General features: G+C 36.4%; 1 protein-coding gene across 1 annotated transcript in view; it reads left to right on the forward strand.

The window, feature by feature from the left end:
• The window catches only part of pparab (peroxisome proliferator-activated receptor alpha b), a 33,406-nt gene extending 21,556 nt beyond the window's left edge, over positions 1-11,850 (forward strand). Inside the window, exons 5-8 of the mRNA XM_081356454.1 lie at positions 1,681-1,880; positions 6,448-6,657; positions 8,240-8,483; positions 10,743-11,850. Of these exons, the coding sequence (XP_081212580.1) occupies positions 1,681-1,880; positions 6,448-6,657; positions 8,240-8,483; positions 10,743-10,987 (899 nt within the window). The 3' untranslated portion in view covers positions 10,988-11,850. The remainder of the gene's footprint in view (positions 1-1,680; positions 1,881-6,447; positions 6,658-8,239; positions 8,484-10,742) is intronic.
• The last annotated feature ends 5,858 nt before the right edge of the window (positions 11,851-17,708 follow it).

Consider the following 17,708-nt stretch of genomic DNA (forward strand, 5'->3'; position numbering starts at 1 on the left):
AATTGATTAAAAGTGGCAGTGAAGACATTTATAATGTTACAAAAGATTTCTGTTTCAAATAAATGCTGTTCTTTACAACTTTCTATTCAACAAGAAATCCTGATAAAAATGTACCACTGGATCGATTGAGATTGAAAACAGATATCACGATTCTCCTATAATTCTGAACAGGCAACTAAACAAAATAACATGTAATTTACTAGAGGTTCTGACTAAATGTTCATTGCTGCAGTCTAAAATGTTTAATTAATCTGAATGAATTATTTAAAAAAAAAATAGGTTGAATGAATGATTCAATGACTCACACGTGAATACTTAACTTGTTTCATTACTGTATGAATCAGCATTTTTGTACGAATCACTTGAATGAATGATTCAATGACAAATACATTTATTAACAGTCACTTGTCGCCACCTACTGGTGTAACTCTGTAATTGATACAATCGTTATTTGATGCGACAAGTTACTTTCAAAAGGTGATTTGCTCTATTTTCATCGCTTTTGTAGACATCAGTGTTTACATCCGAACTATACACTTTTATTCCACTACTTCTGTGATAATATGAATAATAGCATCACAGAAATTGTATTTTTGTCATTTAGGAATGAGATCGTATGGGCGTTTAAATAGAGATTGGAATCTTTTAACGAATCTTGAGCAGCAATGTATCATATTATGGAGTAATGATGCTGAAAATTCAGTTTTGATCACAGGTTTAACAAATTCACATAGAAAACGGCTATTTTGTGATCTTAACATTTCCGTAGCAATGCATATAGTTCATAGCATGCAAATGTTTGGTGAATGTTTTTGGAACATGGGTCTGTGTTTCAAGCACTGGAGCTTTACAGGCCGGGACTTTAAGCTCATTAGCTGTTGGGGATTGCGCCGTCTGTGAGAGGATTGCATTTCAGGAACTAAAGATGTCCGCATTTGAGTGCAATATATACCCCTGACAGTAGAGACAGTTAGAAACCACCTCACAACTATCCAAAACACGCTAGTTTCTAAAACACTGACGATGCCCACCGCTGCTCTTGCCTGTCTAATTACACCATCAAACTCCATTTGAACTCGGGCCAGATTGAAACTCGTGTTACTCAATTCCTCTGGGCGAGTTTCTAAGGCACCAGACATCCTGATCTGACAAAATTTGTACACAGTGGCCTTGGATTTCAGCAAATATTAATCATCCGTGATCAGTGGCGCATGTGGTTGTTTTGCAAGAGAATCCGCTGAGTGAAGGTTTACAGCCGTTTGGAACAAATGCCATCTGAACTTAATCAGGTTGTGAAAAGAAGATGCTGTACATCTGATTATGTATTGTCCTTGTGAAACACAATTGCATAGTGACACATTAATTGGCTTGACAAGTTTAGAATTATTAGGGATATTGAACAAAAGCTTGCTGAGCGTTGTGCCAAGTAAGTCACACAGCAGTAGATCTAGCAGTAAAAGAGTATTTCTATGTGATTTGCGCTCTTGGAAGGTTTTCAAGAACTAAACACAAATGATCACGTCAGATTATATCCACATATAGACTTCAGATATGCAGAAACATGTCAGGAATCGGTTTTGTTCCAAAATACTGTGAGCTTCCTACAGGGGGAGCATCAGTTCTTACATGGGATGTTGGTTTGGGTGTTATCAATAAGTTACCTTATAATCCCTCGAACAGCGATCCGCTTTGGGCGAATGCCACAGTCTGAGAAGCTGAGGTTGAAGGCGGAGATCCTAACAGGAGAACGAGAGGTCGAGGACCCGCAGCTGGCCGATCAAAAAACCCTGGCTAAGCAGATCTACGAGGCCTACATGAAGAACTTCAACATGAACAAATGCAAAGCACGGACTATCTTGACGGGCAAGACGAGCACGCCGGTAAGAGAATCCTGCTATGTGTAAGTCATCCAAGCAACAGTGACGTGCACAGATCGTTTGAAGGGCAGTGGCACAAAAAAAACGTAACACCCTAACAACCCAGAACACCCTAGCAACCATCCAGCAATGCCCTAGCAACAGCATAGCAATGTCATACCAGCCACTCAGACCACCTTTGCAATACCCTAGCAACCATTCGGAACAACTTAGCAATAACCTAGTTACCATCCAGAACACTTTAGCAATGCCCTAGCAACAGCATAGCAATGTCATACCAGCCACTCAGACCACTTTAGCAATACCCTAGCAACCATTCGGAACAACTTAGCAATACCCTAGTGACCATCCAGAACACTTTAGCAATGCCCTAGCAACAGCATAGCAATGTCATACCAGTCACTCAGACCACCTTAGCAATACCCTAGCAACCATTCGGAACAACTTAGCAATGCCCTAACAACCCAGAACACCCTAGCAACCATCCAGAACACTTTAGCAATGCCCTAGAAACAGCATAGCAATGTCATACCAGCCACTCAGACCACCTTAGCAATACCCTAACAACCATTTGGAACAACTTAGCAATGCCCCAAACAACCCAGAACACCCTTGCAACCATCCAGCAATGCCCTAGCAACAGCATAGCAATGTCATACCAGCCACTCAGACCACCTTTGCAATACCCTAGCAACCATTCGGAACAACTTAGCAATAACCTAGTTACCATCCAGAACACTTTAGCAATGCCCTAGCAACAGCATAGCAATGTCATACCAGCCACTCAGACCACTTTAGCAATACCCTAGCAACCATTCGGAACAACTTAGCAATACCCTAGTGACCATCCAGAACACTTTAGCAATGCCCTAGCAACAGCATAGCAATGTCATACCAGTCACTCAGACCACCTTAGCAATACCCTAGCAACCATTCGGAACAACTTAGCAATGCCCTAACAACCCAGAACACCCTAGCAACCATCCAGAACACTTTAGCAATGCCCTAGAAACAGCATAGCAATGTCATACCAGCCACTCAGACCACCTTAGCAATACCCTAGCAACCATTTGGAACAACTTAGCAATGCCCCAAACAACCCAGAACACCCTTGCAACCATCCAGAACACTCTAGCAACGCCCTGGCAACAGCATAGCAATGTCCTAGCAGCCACTCAGACCACCTTAGCAACACCCTATTAACCATTCAGAACACCTTAGTAACACACTTACAACCCAGAATTCCCTAGATACTACCTAGGAACTGTCCAGAACACTCTAGCAACGCCCTAGCAACAGCATAGCAATGTCCTTGCAGCCACTCATACCACCTTAGCAGCGGCCTAGCAACCATTCGGAACACCTTACCAACGCCCTAACAACCCAGAATACCCTAGATACTCCCTTGCAACCATCCAGAACACTTAAGCAATGGCCTAGCAACATTATATCAATGTCCTAGTAGCCACTCAGACCAGCTTAGCAACACTCTATCACCATTAGTAACACCCTAACAACCCATAACACCCTTGATACTACCTAGCAACCATCCAGAACACTCTACCAATGCCCTAGCAACAGCATAGCAATGTCCTACCAGTCACTCAGACCACCTTAGCAACCCCTCAAAACACCTTAGCAATGGCCTAACAACCACCCAGAACACCTCAACATTGGCCTAGCAACAACACAGAACACCTTAGCAATGCCCTAGGAACAACCCTGAACACCTTTACAACCACATATCCTATTAACCACCCAGAATGCCCTAGCAATCACCCAATGCCTTAGCAACAACATAGCAATGACAGAGCAACCATTCAGAACATCTTTGCAACCACATAGAAATGGCCTAGCAACAACCTACACCACCTTAGCAATGTCCTAGTAACCACACAGAACACCTTAACAACGGCCTAGCAACCACCCAGACCACCTTAGCAATGCTCTTGCAACCACACAGAACACCTTAGCAATGGCCTAATAACAACCCAGCACACCTTTGAAACCACATAACAAGGACCTTGCAACCATTCAGATAACCTTAGCAACACCCTAGCAACCACTTAGAACACCTTAGCACTCAGTCTATGTTAGATGTTGTTTGTCTGTCTGTATAACCTATTAAAACTATTTTAAGGCTGCATGTCATGCCAAGATCAAATGATTTACAAATGATTTTTCAGGTTTGAGCTATTGCACAGTGGTCAATGCATGTTTACACAGTTTCCTGTCTCTCTACCTTCTTATAAAGCACAAAGCCCATCAATAAAACCGACACGAGGTCATGGGGCAGGGGTGTATAGTGGACCTAGTTGCACAGAATCCTGGGTGTGGATGTATGTCAGTGTAAGGATGGGTCCACCTCAGACGTGCATCTGCAACACTAGCTTGATTGTTGGTTCTGAGCTCTGCAGGACACGGGCCAGCTGTCGGGAGTGAGAGCAGCTGAATTAAGACCAGTCTTTCATCTCTCACAGTACGCTTGTTCTCTCACGAGCCTCTCGGGGTGTCATGTCGACCTCTCTTGTGGAGGCGGGGAGCGGCTTGAGTTTTAGGCAACAAATGCCATCATCTGAACTTAATCAGGTTGTGTAAAGAAGATGCTGATATTGTATTATCCTCGTGAAACACAATTACATAGTGATACAATTAATTGGCTTGCCAGTTTAGAGAGTATTGAAACAGGAAGCTGAGTCTGTTACATATACATATACAGTACATAATATCAATCATAATGTTATTATTTTTATTTTATCGTTTTTATTATTTTTATGTTTAATTGTTATGATTATGATTAATTGGATCTAAACATATAGGCTACATATGTAAGGAATAATTGACGACAGGCCGTTGAATTATTAGAAAAATAATGCACACCCGAGGTGGTAATGCGGTCACGACGCGAAGCGGACGTGGCCGTTCACCTCGGGTGTGCATTATTTTTCTAATAATTCAACGGCCTGAAGTCAATTATTCCGCTTATACTACAGTTACCACACCTCGAAACATTGTTCAGATTATGTATTTCAAGACGTTTGTAAAGTTTTTGTCATTAAAACGCTCTTGTATGTAGGACTAATTTCTTACGCATCTAGTCCAATGCCTCCGTTGCTAATTCCAAAACGTCATTTTAGAGTTAGTAACGGAGGTTTGAGCCACTGATAGCAGACTAATGCTGGGACACACGACTAGCTGACACATTCTCTGACTGTTTTCATCACAGCATATTTTAAACACCGACTTTGAACACAGACTGAACGCGCTGAACACGCGCTTGGACATGATCAGTCATACGTATCAAATTACATTCATAACCGGCCTTAAAGTGTGTGTCCCCAGTTATTAATGCAGTTATTAGAGAGAGAGATGTTGCAATAATGAGACAGAAAAGCATGTGCGTCAATATTATTATTTATTTATTAATTCAATTCCTTTTAATTAATTCGAATTCATTCTTTTTTTTCTATTATTGACAGATGACAGACTAGCCAAATAAATGAAACACAAAGCCCTTTTAACAAGTAGGCCTATCAATAATTATTTATTTGTTATATTATCTGCAATAATAATCCGTGCTGCAGGACTATCCATTTATTTAGCCTATATTCAGTTTAATTTAATATTGATTATAGATAGGACTATATACTTTATTTATTAAAATTAAACTGCATGTTCCATTGATTGTGAAGCTAGACATTGAAAATTCCAGATCAAGCGTATGCGGCTAAATGTTTTTTCTTGTTATGAATTGTATCCTATTTTCCATTATTACCGTTAACTACGCGAAGGGATATGGAACTGTAATGCGGTCAAGACCTGCCTGGAACTACTTTAGCCGTGCGTTTCCCTGAAAATAATGCACACCTTAGAACGTTCGTCAACCAATCAGATTCAAGCATTCAACGTCCCTGTAGTATAAATATATATACAGTATGTGTGTGTGTGTGTGTATTATATAAAAGTTATATTATATGCATATATACTATATATATATTTTATTATGCATATATATATATTATGCATATATATTATCTATCTATCTATCTATCTATCTATCTATCTATCTATCTATGTATATATATATAGATAGTATATATGCATATAATATAACTTTTTTTATTAGTGCTGACAAATCGATTTATCGCATTTAAGGAAAAGTTTGTAAATATATATACAATAGATATATCTATATGAATGTGTGTGTATATATATATATATATATATATATATATATATATATATGTATTTATACACACATCTATATTTACTAACTTTTTATGTTAGTCACGATTAATCAGTTTGGCAGCACTAATTTGTATTTCTAATTATTTTTATATTATTGATTTTATTGAATTTCAATCTTTCAATTGTTCGGGCGGGACATAACTATATCTAAATATTTTTATATTTAATTTCATTACATTTTTCAGTGCCCATCTGCCACCTTTACTCTAGAAATGGTCATCTGGCGTAGAAGTGTATTGTGGAAAGCGCTGTTTCTGAAGAATGCACTCTACAGTTTATTCTTCATTTGATCTTTATGCTTCATTCTCATTGTTTTGTATAGCCTTTCGTGATCCACGACATGGAGACGCTGCAGTTGGCCGAACAGACGTTTGTGGCGAAGATGGTGGGCTCTTCCGGAGGGCTGCTGAACAAGGACGCCGAGGTTCGGATATTTCACTGCTGCCAGTGCACCTCGGTGGAGACGGTCACTGAGCTGACGGAGTTCGCCAAATCCGTGCCAGGCTTCTCAGACCTGGACCTAAATGACCAGGTTAGTGCATCGCACCATGTAAACTCTTTAAGCTTGTCACCCAGATCTTTATATGTGAACATTCAGGGTTTTAAATTTACTTTTTCACTCACCGGCCAATTTGGCTACTAAATTTTTAAGTTACAGGCCATTTAGAACTTCTACTAGCCAAAAAAAGAGAAAGAAACCAGATTAACTACGTCACAGTTTATATATATAGACATATATATATATATACACACTACCGTTCAAAAGTTTGGGGTCTGAAAGATTTTTAATGTTTTCAAAAGAAGTATCTTCTGCTCACCAAGGCTGCATTTATTTGATTAAAAATACAAACAAAAACAGTAATATTGTGAAATTTTATTCCAATTTAAAATAGCTGTTTTCTATGTGAATATACAGTAAAGTGTTGAAAGATTATTATTGTTATCAATGTTGAAAACAGTTTTTTACATTTTTATTTCATGATGCTATGACGAATAGAAAGTTCAAAAGAACAGTATTTATCTGAAATCTAAAGCTTTTGTAACATTAAACACTACCGTTCAAAAGTTTGGGGTCAGAAAGAATTTTATTTTTATTTTTGGGGAAAGAAATAAAATAAATCAATACTTTTATTCATCAAGGATGAGTTAAACTGATCAAAAGTTACAGTGAAGACATTTATAATGTTAGAAAATATTCTATTTTAAATAAATGCTGTTCTTTTGAACTTCTATTCATCAAAGAATTTTGAAAAAAAAATTGTACACAACTGTTTTCAACATTGATAATAATCAGAAATGTTTCTTGATCATCAAATCATCATATTAGAGTGATTTCTGAAGGATCATGTGACACTGAAGACTGGAGTAATGATGCTGAACATTCAGCTTTCATCACAGGAATAAATTACACTTTAAAATATATTAAATTAGAAACAGTCATTTTAAATTGTCACAATATTTCACAATATTACTGTTTTTTTATTGTTTTTTAGCAAATAAATGCAGCCTTGGTGAGCAGAAGATACTTATTTTAAAAACATTAAAAAATCTTACTGACCCCAAACTTTTGAAAGGTAGTGTATTATAAAATTTGGATTTTATACATTAATTTCTTATACAAACAAAATCCTGTCAACCAGCATCTCCTTCTCTTTCATCTCAATATGTGTTTTAGGTGGACAGATCAATACAGTACAAAGAACATTAAAAAAAATGTATGTTGAAAAATATCAATGTCTTTTCTGTTCACCAAATGCTTTTTAATCTTCGCTATTGCTTCAATGCAAATGAACAAGTGCGCCGTTATTTGTTGTGTAGTGATGTGTGTGTTCAAGTAAGCCAGATATGAGCAGATTCTGAGAAATACACTGTATTTAATATGTCATGATGACTCACGAGTTGAGTATTTGCGCTAAATCTGCACAGATTTGACTTACACAAACTTCCCCTGCAAAGTGAGTAAACATAATAAGTAACACGGCTCTTGATTTGACAGCGTTACCCACATTTGGTGGGTTGGCGGGTGTTTATTTCAAACCCTGTTTGTCACCCAGATCTTTATATATGAACATTGTATAAGCACGTTAAATCTAACACAGTCTGTTCTCCGACAGGTGACGTTATTAAAGTACGGCGTCCATGAGGCGCTGTTTGCCATGTTGGCGTCATGCATGAATAAAGACGGTCTGCTGGTGGCGTACGGGAGCGGGTTCATCACCAGAGAGTTTCTGAAGAGCTTACGGCGGCCGTTCAGCGAGATGATGGAGCCCAAGTTTCAGTTTGCCATGAAGTTCAACTCCCTCGAACTGGACGATAGTGACCTCGCGCTGTTCGTTGCTGCCATCATCTGCTGTGGAGGTATATTGAGTCTTTTCATATTTTAAAAATAAAATTAAATAAAAATGAAAATAAATAAAAATGAATAAAATGAAATAAAATTAGATTATATTTTTTTATATATTTAAATAGATTTTTATTTCAATAATTGAATTTTTTTCATTGTTTTTTAAATTACTGTTAAAATACTTTTTTTGCTATAATACTTAATATGTGTATGTGAGCAAAAATATTTGTAGCAACACAAGCTGAATTTTATGCATTTATATTTCCTTTCATGTAGAAAATCTTTAATTCTAATAAACTATAGAGGTGGGAGAAATAATCGATTCAAGAGTCAAATTTAAAAATATATGTATTTCCTGAGGTTTTCAAGAATCAATTCAGAATCACTGAAGACAGAATCAAATTAAAAAGTTTATATTTGCTTCTGTTTTCAGAATCGATTCAGAATCACTGAAGACAGAATCGAGTAAGAAAAATGTATATTTGCTGAAGTTTTCAAGAATCGATTCAGAATCACTGAAGAGAGAATCGAATTAAAGTTATATTTAGAAAAATCTTAAAGAATCAATTCAGAATCGCGGAAGAGAGAATCAAATTAAAATTTGTATATTTGCTGAAATTTTCAAGATTTGATTCAGAATCGCTGATGGGAGAATTGAATTAAAAATGTTATATTCGCTTCTGTTTTTAGGCTATATTCACTGTAGTTATTTAATAATTCTTAACTTACAACAATAATTTATATTTATTATTAATTTATTCATTATTTTAGATATATACAAAGTAATTTTACAAAAATGCACAAATAAATGTGATATTCCGAGTTGGTAAACTCATTAATTAATAAGTAAAAATATGCAGATCAAGAATAATCTCAGAATCGGATTGTGATTGTGTAATATCAACTATTACAATTATTGAAAACAATCGACAAGCTTTTGCTTGCCAGGGATTTATTTGAGAATAATTTATGTTCCGTTTCAGATCGGCCAAAGTTTAAAAGAATCGATTCAGAATCGCTAAGGAGAAAATCAAATTAAAAAAAATATATATTTGCTGAAGTTTTCAAGAATTGATTCAGAATCGCTGAAGAGAGAATAAAATTTAAACAAATTTATATTCGCTGGAAGCATTTTTTTGTAATACTGTTTTTATTGCATTTTCTTGAACCCTTACACAACAATGTACATCACATGTCTGTAACAACACATATAATGTACAAAAACAAATCAAACAAACAAACAAACACCGGGGCTCATATTACATGAAAAGTGCAATAGCACAAACCAACATCGGATAACACAGTATGTACTTTGGAAGTCAGAGTTAACAATACACTACAATCAATAATAGCCACAGATAAAAGCAATAAAATAAAATTAAAATATATTTTCAAATGAATATAATACCTAATCATACGGAAGAGAATTAGGGCCAAGCAATAATAAAAAAATAAAACCATCTCGAGATTAAAGTCGTTATAATGCGAAATTAAACTTTTCTACATTTCATTTCAACTTTTTTTCTCGAAACACAACTGACTTTATTCTCGAAATTTAATACGTTTATTCTCAAGATTGTATTTCAAGGTTTTTTTCTCAAAATTTAACGAGTTTTTTCTCAACACAACGACTTTATTCTCGAAATGTAATGAGTTTGTTCTCAAGATTGTATTTCGACTTTTTTCTCAAAATTTAACGAGTTTTTTCTCGAAACACGACTTTATTCTCGATATTTAATGAGTTTATTCTCAAGATTGTATTTTGACTTTTTTCTCGAAATTTAATGATTTTTTTCTCGAAATTTAACGTTTTTTTTCTCGAAATTTAACGAGTTTTTTCTCGAAACACAACGACTTTATTCTCGATATTTAATGAGTTTATTCTCAAGATTGTATTTCGACTTTTTTCTCTCGAAATTTAACGAGTTTTTTCTCGAAACACAATGACTTTATTCTCGAAATGTAATGAGTTTATTCTCAAGATTGTATTTCGACTTGTTTTCTCGAATTTTAACAAGTTTGATTTCGCATTATAGCGACCTTAATCTTGAGATGGTTTTATTTTTTTATTATTGCTTGGCCTTAATCCTCTTCCGTATAATCAAGCATTTTGTTCCCCCTCTATTATATTGTTAATATCCCCAATATTCAATAAATAATAAAAAGGGACTCCAAATCCTCTTAAATTGGTCTTCTTTACCCTTGCTTGAAGCTTTTTTAACAATCGCTGAAGAAAAGTGATTTATTTGAGACTAAATTGTCTTGTGTTTCAGATCGTCCGGGCCTGGTGAACGTCCCGCACATCGAGCGGATGCAGGAGACCATCGTTAACGTGCTTCATCTGCATCTGACGAGCAACCACCCCGATCACGGCTTCCTCTTCCCCAAACTCCTCCAGAAGCTGGTGGACCTCCGGCAGCTGGTGACGGAGCACGCTCAGTTAGTGCAGGAGATCAAGAAGACCGAGGACACGTCACTGCATCCCTTACTGCAGGAGATTTACAGAGACATGTACTGAGGCCTTCAAAACACATCGGCATCAACCACTATTTCCAGGATTTCTGCGTGGAAAGGGACGTCAGGGCTCTTCGTTATCGTCGAGCTAAACAATGGTTTCTGCGGTTGTTGCAATGCCAACTAAAATGCATCCTGTGGTTTTAGGAACTTTTTTGGGGGGAAATGTTATAATATAAGCGCTTACTGGTCACTTCGGGCCAGAAACTGTGAATAGAAACCGTAAAATCCAACTTATTCATACAGCAATATCCTTTTTTATACTGACTTTTTATGACACTTACAACTCAGTTTGCAGTTAAACCACCCAAGTGACTTCCAACTACCGTAACTAGTGAAAAGTACCGTTTTGTAACGTTTTAGGGACTTTGCTTCATGATTAACGTTATGAACACTTTTTTTTTGTTTTTTGATAACATCAAGCACTGAGCGAATGAAAATGCATCTCGGAATTCTTATATCTTGAACAGTTTCCAGCCTTTGTATTTCACCATTTGCTGCGGTAAAACTTGACATTTGTAGATGATCATGAAAAACATGAATTATTTATTGCTTTCTCGGTTCACGCCTGGTTACAACACGACATTACGTTTCAGTTTGACCAGTGAAGACACTTAGACATCTCCAAGCGTCCATCAGTGCAGCTTTACAGGTTTAGATGATCAATACCTCACGACCGATGCCTTCTGACGGAGCACAACAGGTAGTGCTGTTTTACTGTAATCTAACGTTTCAAGGGCTTGAACACATGACAAATGAGGCCTGTTACAGCATTCATACACTACCAGTCAAAAGTTGTTGATCGGTAAGATTTTTATGTTTTAAAATAAGTCTCTTATGGTCACCAAGGCTGCATTTATTTGATTAAAAATACAAAAAACTGTAATATTGTGAAATATTATTACAATTTAAAACAACATTGCAAACTAATTTATTCCTGTGAATTTATTCAGCATCATTACTCCAGTCTTCAGTGTCACATGATCCTTCAGAAATCATTCTAATATGATGATTTGATGCTCAAGAAACATTTCTCATTATTATCAATGTTGAAAACAGTTTTAAATTTTTATTTCAGGATTCTTTGATGAATAGAAAGTTCTTTCTGTTCATTTTGTACTTTTAAACACTACCGTTTACAGGTTTGGGGTCAGTAAGAATTTTTATTTTATTTTTTTGGGGAAAGAAATAAAAGAAATCAATACTTTTATTCATCAAGGATGAATTAAATTGATTAAAAGTGACAGTAAAGACATTTATAATGTCACAAAAGATTATATTTCAAATAAATGCTGTTCTGTTGAACGTTCTATTCATCAAAGAATCGTGAAATGAAAAGAATCCAATGTTTTCAACATTGATAATAATGAATGTTTTTTAATCAGCAAATCATCATATTAGAGTGATTTCTGAAGGATCATGTGACACTGAAGACTGGAGTAATGATGCTGAAAATGCAGCTTTGATCACAGGAATAAATTACAGTTTAACAGATATTCACATAGAAAACACTTATTTTAAATTCTCATAATATTTAACAATATTACTTTCTTTTTTTTAATCAAATAAATGCAGCCTTGGTGAGCAGAAGAGACTTCTTTTAAAAACATTAAAAATCTTACAGATCAAAAAATGTGCACTAAATGTGTTTTTTTTTTCTGCAAAACAATTTAATGCAATGTTGGCTTTTATGAAGCAACATGCAATATTGCTTCATAAAAGCATGGGCGTCCTTGATCCTTGAACATGGGCGTCTGTCAGGCTTGATGCATTGAAGCAGTTAAATACCATTCGGCATGTGAATGTGACGTCCCTACTCAGGTAAATTAGATGTAATGACTATAAAGTTTGTGAACGGGCCAATATCCGATAACCGTTTTATAATATATGGCCGTTATTAAAGTAAACACTCGATGCAGTAGCCCAGAAATCAGTCTATTTTCTGTATAGACCCACTTTTGTTCTCGCAGCGATGCTGTCAATGTGTTCCTGCATCGTGATTTCATTTCCGTCCTGTATGAATCCGTTTCACACGTTCGTCTCCTGTCCCTCCAGCAGTCCATCCATCGCTCGTCTCCCAACTTCACAGTGAAGTCTCATTCTTCAACGACTTTTTCACTTCCCTATATGAACCAGAAAGAGAAGCTAATAGTGTAAAACATGTCCGTGTAGTTGCATCACACAGAAGGCGTTTTTGCATTCCACTGCTGCTTTTCCATTGCTTTTGTTTGTACACATGCGCTAGACGGATGTGTTTGACTCCGGCGCTGTTTACTCCTGGTATTAAGAAGTGTTTCGGTCGATCGGATCACAAGTGGACGACACTAAATACAGGAGTAAACGGGGTCTAAAATGTTTTTTGACACTTCCAGACGTGTTGAAAACACATTCGACCGGATTGCTTTCGTAGTGTAAACGCTCATGTGATCGAATGTGTTCAAACAGCCACAGGACACCGTCTTCTCTCCGTCTACTGATCTAATGAGTAACATTATGGGAAGAGCTCGAGCCAGACGGGATTTAAACTTTATCGGCTGAAGACCCAAGTTTGGTTTGAAGATAAAAAATGTACCAAGCACAATGTTCTCTCTCCATTCCTGATTTCTAACACACACACTCACAGCGTTCGGCTGGTCTTGTGTCTGTCAGAGCAGAAACTAAAGCTGATTCTCTCCGTGTGTTTTCCGTCGTCTCTGGTCGCGTTCATATGAGAAAAGTCAGTATAATGATTCATCTAGAGAACTTGGATTGATACCTAGATGTTATGATTTGATACCTATGTTACCTCCCCAGGAACGCGATTGGGCAGGTTTTTAAAGCCCTGTGAAATCATAATTAAAGTTATTTGGCTTTTAGTTTGAAAAGTGTTAATATTACTCTTAATGTTATCTATAAGCTAGTGTGCTCCAAAAATATTTTTTTAAATTGCATTTAGAAGATATAAGCATTCAAAACTTAGTCTTTCACTTCTGCCAATCAATGATTTTGATGACAGCACTCAGATACTCATCAGATTTTCTGTCCAATCAAATAATCTGAATCTGAAGCTCCGCCCCCTACATTATAAATAGACACTTAGACACACAGATAGTCACTTTTTCACACATTTACTATTTTCTACATGGTCACATAGTGCACTATATAGGGGATAGGGAACGACAGTGTACATATGCTTTCCATTTGAGGGGATGAAGTTTGGTTTCACGTTAGCGTCGCAGCTCCGGTCCAGAGACACGACACACAGAGCGGATCATATGACTCGCCGCAGAACAGAAAACGTTTGAATTCTGCGCATAATGCTGTATTTTTAAAGCGATATTAAGGAGATTAGGAGGAAACTGCGGCTTTACTGAGTTCAACAGCTCTGATGTATACTAAACGCTATTGGCTATCTAGAAAAAGGGGAGGAGCTGTTCGATATGCCCCGCCCTGTCTTGCTGTTTCAGTGGAAATTACGTCAACACACTGAATAATGCCATGCGTTTCAAGGCACTTCAGTGGACCTTTGTTATGCAAACCTGGCAACCCTGGTTCACGCAGTCGACGGCGATTAAACTGCTGGAGGTCATCGAGTCGTTTGGTTTCTAACCGTTCCACAGCGTGTCGCTTCTCATCTGCATAAAGTTGAACAGAAAACATTTGTCATTGAAAATGGTCGTACTGTTGCTCAAAACGCCGTCAATCTGTCACATTCAAGCAATGCCAGCTGAGATGCACTTAAACTGTAACGTTATGTTTGTAACTGGAAACGCTGAAGCTTTGTTACCCTGTAAATAGCGGCGGATTCACCGCAACACTGACGGCCCGCCGCGGCATTGTCTCGACTTTTGATAAATGCTTTTTAACGGCTCAGATGTTGTACATGCGTCTAGGTATTATGCACTACCTAGATTATTGTTGATTGACATTTAGTCTTTTTATACTAAAGCAAAGGTATCTTTATTAATATATAAATATATATATATATATATCAGATGTTGTGAAATGAACGAGTTTTATGTAGTGCAATGTAAATATGGGGTAAGATTTGTCATCGAATGGCACTTGCATGGGAATTCATGTCGTGATTTCCACATTCCTTTTTAATTCCCGCAGCGTGAGGACCTGCACACTTCGACCCCTCATGGAATAATAAACATATTGAATGATGAATCATCAGTTTTGGTTATATCCCAACTGCTACCTCTAGTATGGGTTAGGGTTATGTCATGATTTGACTTAGTGTGTCATAATTATGACTTATGTCATGGGCTCATTTGACAGCCCAGCCATTAGTAGCAGCCAATTAGTAGACATAACAATGTCATAGCCACACCCTAGCAACCAGTTACAACACCCTAACAACCACTTCCACTGAAAAAAAGTGAGAGGGATACGTTTGGATCAGAACATCGTAGAGATAAGTGGGTGACCTCTTTTGACTCGGACTGGCAAGTAGTCTTTAAATATCTGGAAACATTCTAGCCATGCCCTAGCAACCATTTAGAGCAACCTAGCAACCGTATGGCAGCATGAAGAAGCCATATCTCAGCACTAGAGTGACATAGAGACGCGACGGTTGGCTTTTTTGATATGGTCAAACATGTAGTCTATTAGTATCATCCTGGTAACTGTCTAGCCACACCCTAGCAACCATTTAGAAGACCCTAGCAACCATATGGCAGCATGAATGAGCCATATTTCAGCACCAGGAAATTGAAGATATATATGAGGTTTGGCTTTTGATTCAGGCAGTCATTATTATACACCAGGTTCATATTATGGCATAAAAAGTAGAAATTATGACATTCAAATACTAAGTCAAAGACATGAGAAAATATGACATAAAAAGTAGAAATTATGACATTCAAAGTCATTTTTGACACTGAAATTATGACAAAAGGGTCATAATTATTACATAAAGTCATAATTATGAAATGGTCATAATCATGAAAGAAAGTCAAAATTGACAGTTCTATTTATTACGTTCAAAGTCATAATTATGACAATAATTATTTTTGAATTATGAATTAAAAACCATTGTCGATTAAAATTTTTGATTTTATTTAATCATTTTGAATTATGTCATAATTAGGACTTGCTGTGTCCATTTTTTGTCATAATTGTGACTATGTTAATTTGTATTTCATAAGTTTGACTTTTAATCTCATAAATATGATTTTGTATGTCATAATTATAACCAAGTGTGTCATAATAAGAACTTCTTATGTCATAATTAAGATTTACCAAAGCACGATTTTTTCCTTTCATAGCAGAAATGGGCTTCCATACATATGACATACATAAGTGATGATTTTTGCCATAAAGCAGGATATTGGAAAGCTCTGATCTCATGAGGATGATTTCGCTCTCGGGGTGTTCGAGCTCCTCACCTGATGTACTGTACTGTGATCCCTGAGATCTCAGGTAAAGAATAGAGGTACTGATGATAGAGATAGATCAACTATAACTGCCTGTGACACAAATCCAGACAGATTCTCTGTTGTAAGACGCACTCCCTGCTGTCACACTGTCAGGACAGTTAAGAAAATTTGTCATTAATGCAGTAAAACACGTTTTATGTGCATCATTGTTTTGTGTGTGCCCAATTGTTATCATAGCAGTTCATATGATTTGACATGTAAATGTGAATGAGCTGAATTCATCCTCCCACCTCATTCACTTGTTAGTACACTTGTATTCTTCGGACATTTCTGATTCATTCATCACACTGGAAATGAAAGTCAAGTGCATTGCATTGCATATGCGTGCTTTTGTTGTATATTGAAAATGTATGCATATAACATTTGCATGATATATTCATACTATTTCTGCAGTATACAGTAAGTAGTGTGATATTCAGGTGCCTTAGATCCAGATTGTAAGAAACTGCATGACATGGATGAATGAAACTCACTTTACGGCAAAAAATCTGTAACTTTTATCAAGTATCAAATCAAGTGTTATTATAATCTTCAGACAAGTTCACAATATTCCCAAGAAGATTTTTTGGGGGGTTTTGTAATATTTGCTGATTGAGCAAACCTATGCATAAAGTATTAAGTTGGTTTCTCTTTTCATGTTATCCCTTTTTTCAGATTAAAATGAAATGTTTGATTGTCAGCAATGTTGCTTTTGTAACTAGAGTGCTTGATGTTTTATTGTAGAAGGGATTTTAACAATGTCATATCAGGGAATTGTGTCTCGGTCTTCCCCGTTAGTCTCTGTAGCTCAGGTCACTGCCTCTGACAGCGTTATTTCTAATAAATGCTTGATTTTAAAGAGCTGGTTGATGCACAGATCTGTGACTTTATTAGCTGATTATTAATATTAATATACTGCTGCTGCAAAAAGGCCTGTCAGTGGTGATGTTTTTGTTGTACTTTGGCTTAATATAGACAAATGTTTGATAAATGTATATCTAGTCCTGTCTCAAAATAAAATACATCTTTGCAAAACTCAAATGTGGCAACTTATATCTTTAATATACTGTTTAAGTAGTTTGGTATAACAAGAGTTAAGCCCAACCTAATGCTAATTTTTCCAAACTTCATACTATTTGATAAAAGAACACACGTTGTATAGCGCCTTCCAGTGGTGTAGGCTAAAAAACACGACTTTGATTACATTACATGAACGTTTACATATACTTTACATACATTGTCATAATTAGGATCCAGTACAAATTCTTTCTTCGTCGATTATACTATTTAAAAAAACTAAAATAGTTTATCTAACTGATTTTT

The sequence above is a fragment of the Scardinius erythrophthalmus genome (genome assembly GCF_964197995.2).
Source record: "Scardinius erythrophthalmus genome assembly, chromosome: 24".
NCBI lineage: Eukaryota > Metazoa > Chordata > Actinopteri > Cypriniformes > Leuciscidae > Scardinius > Scardinius erythrophthalmus.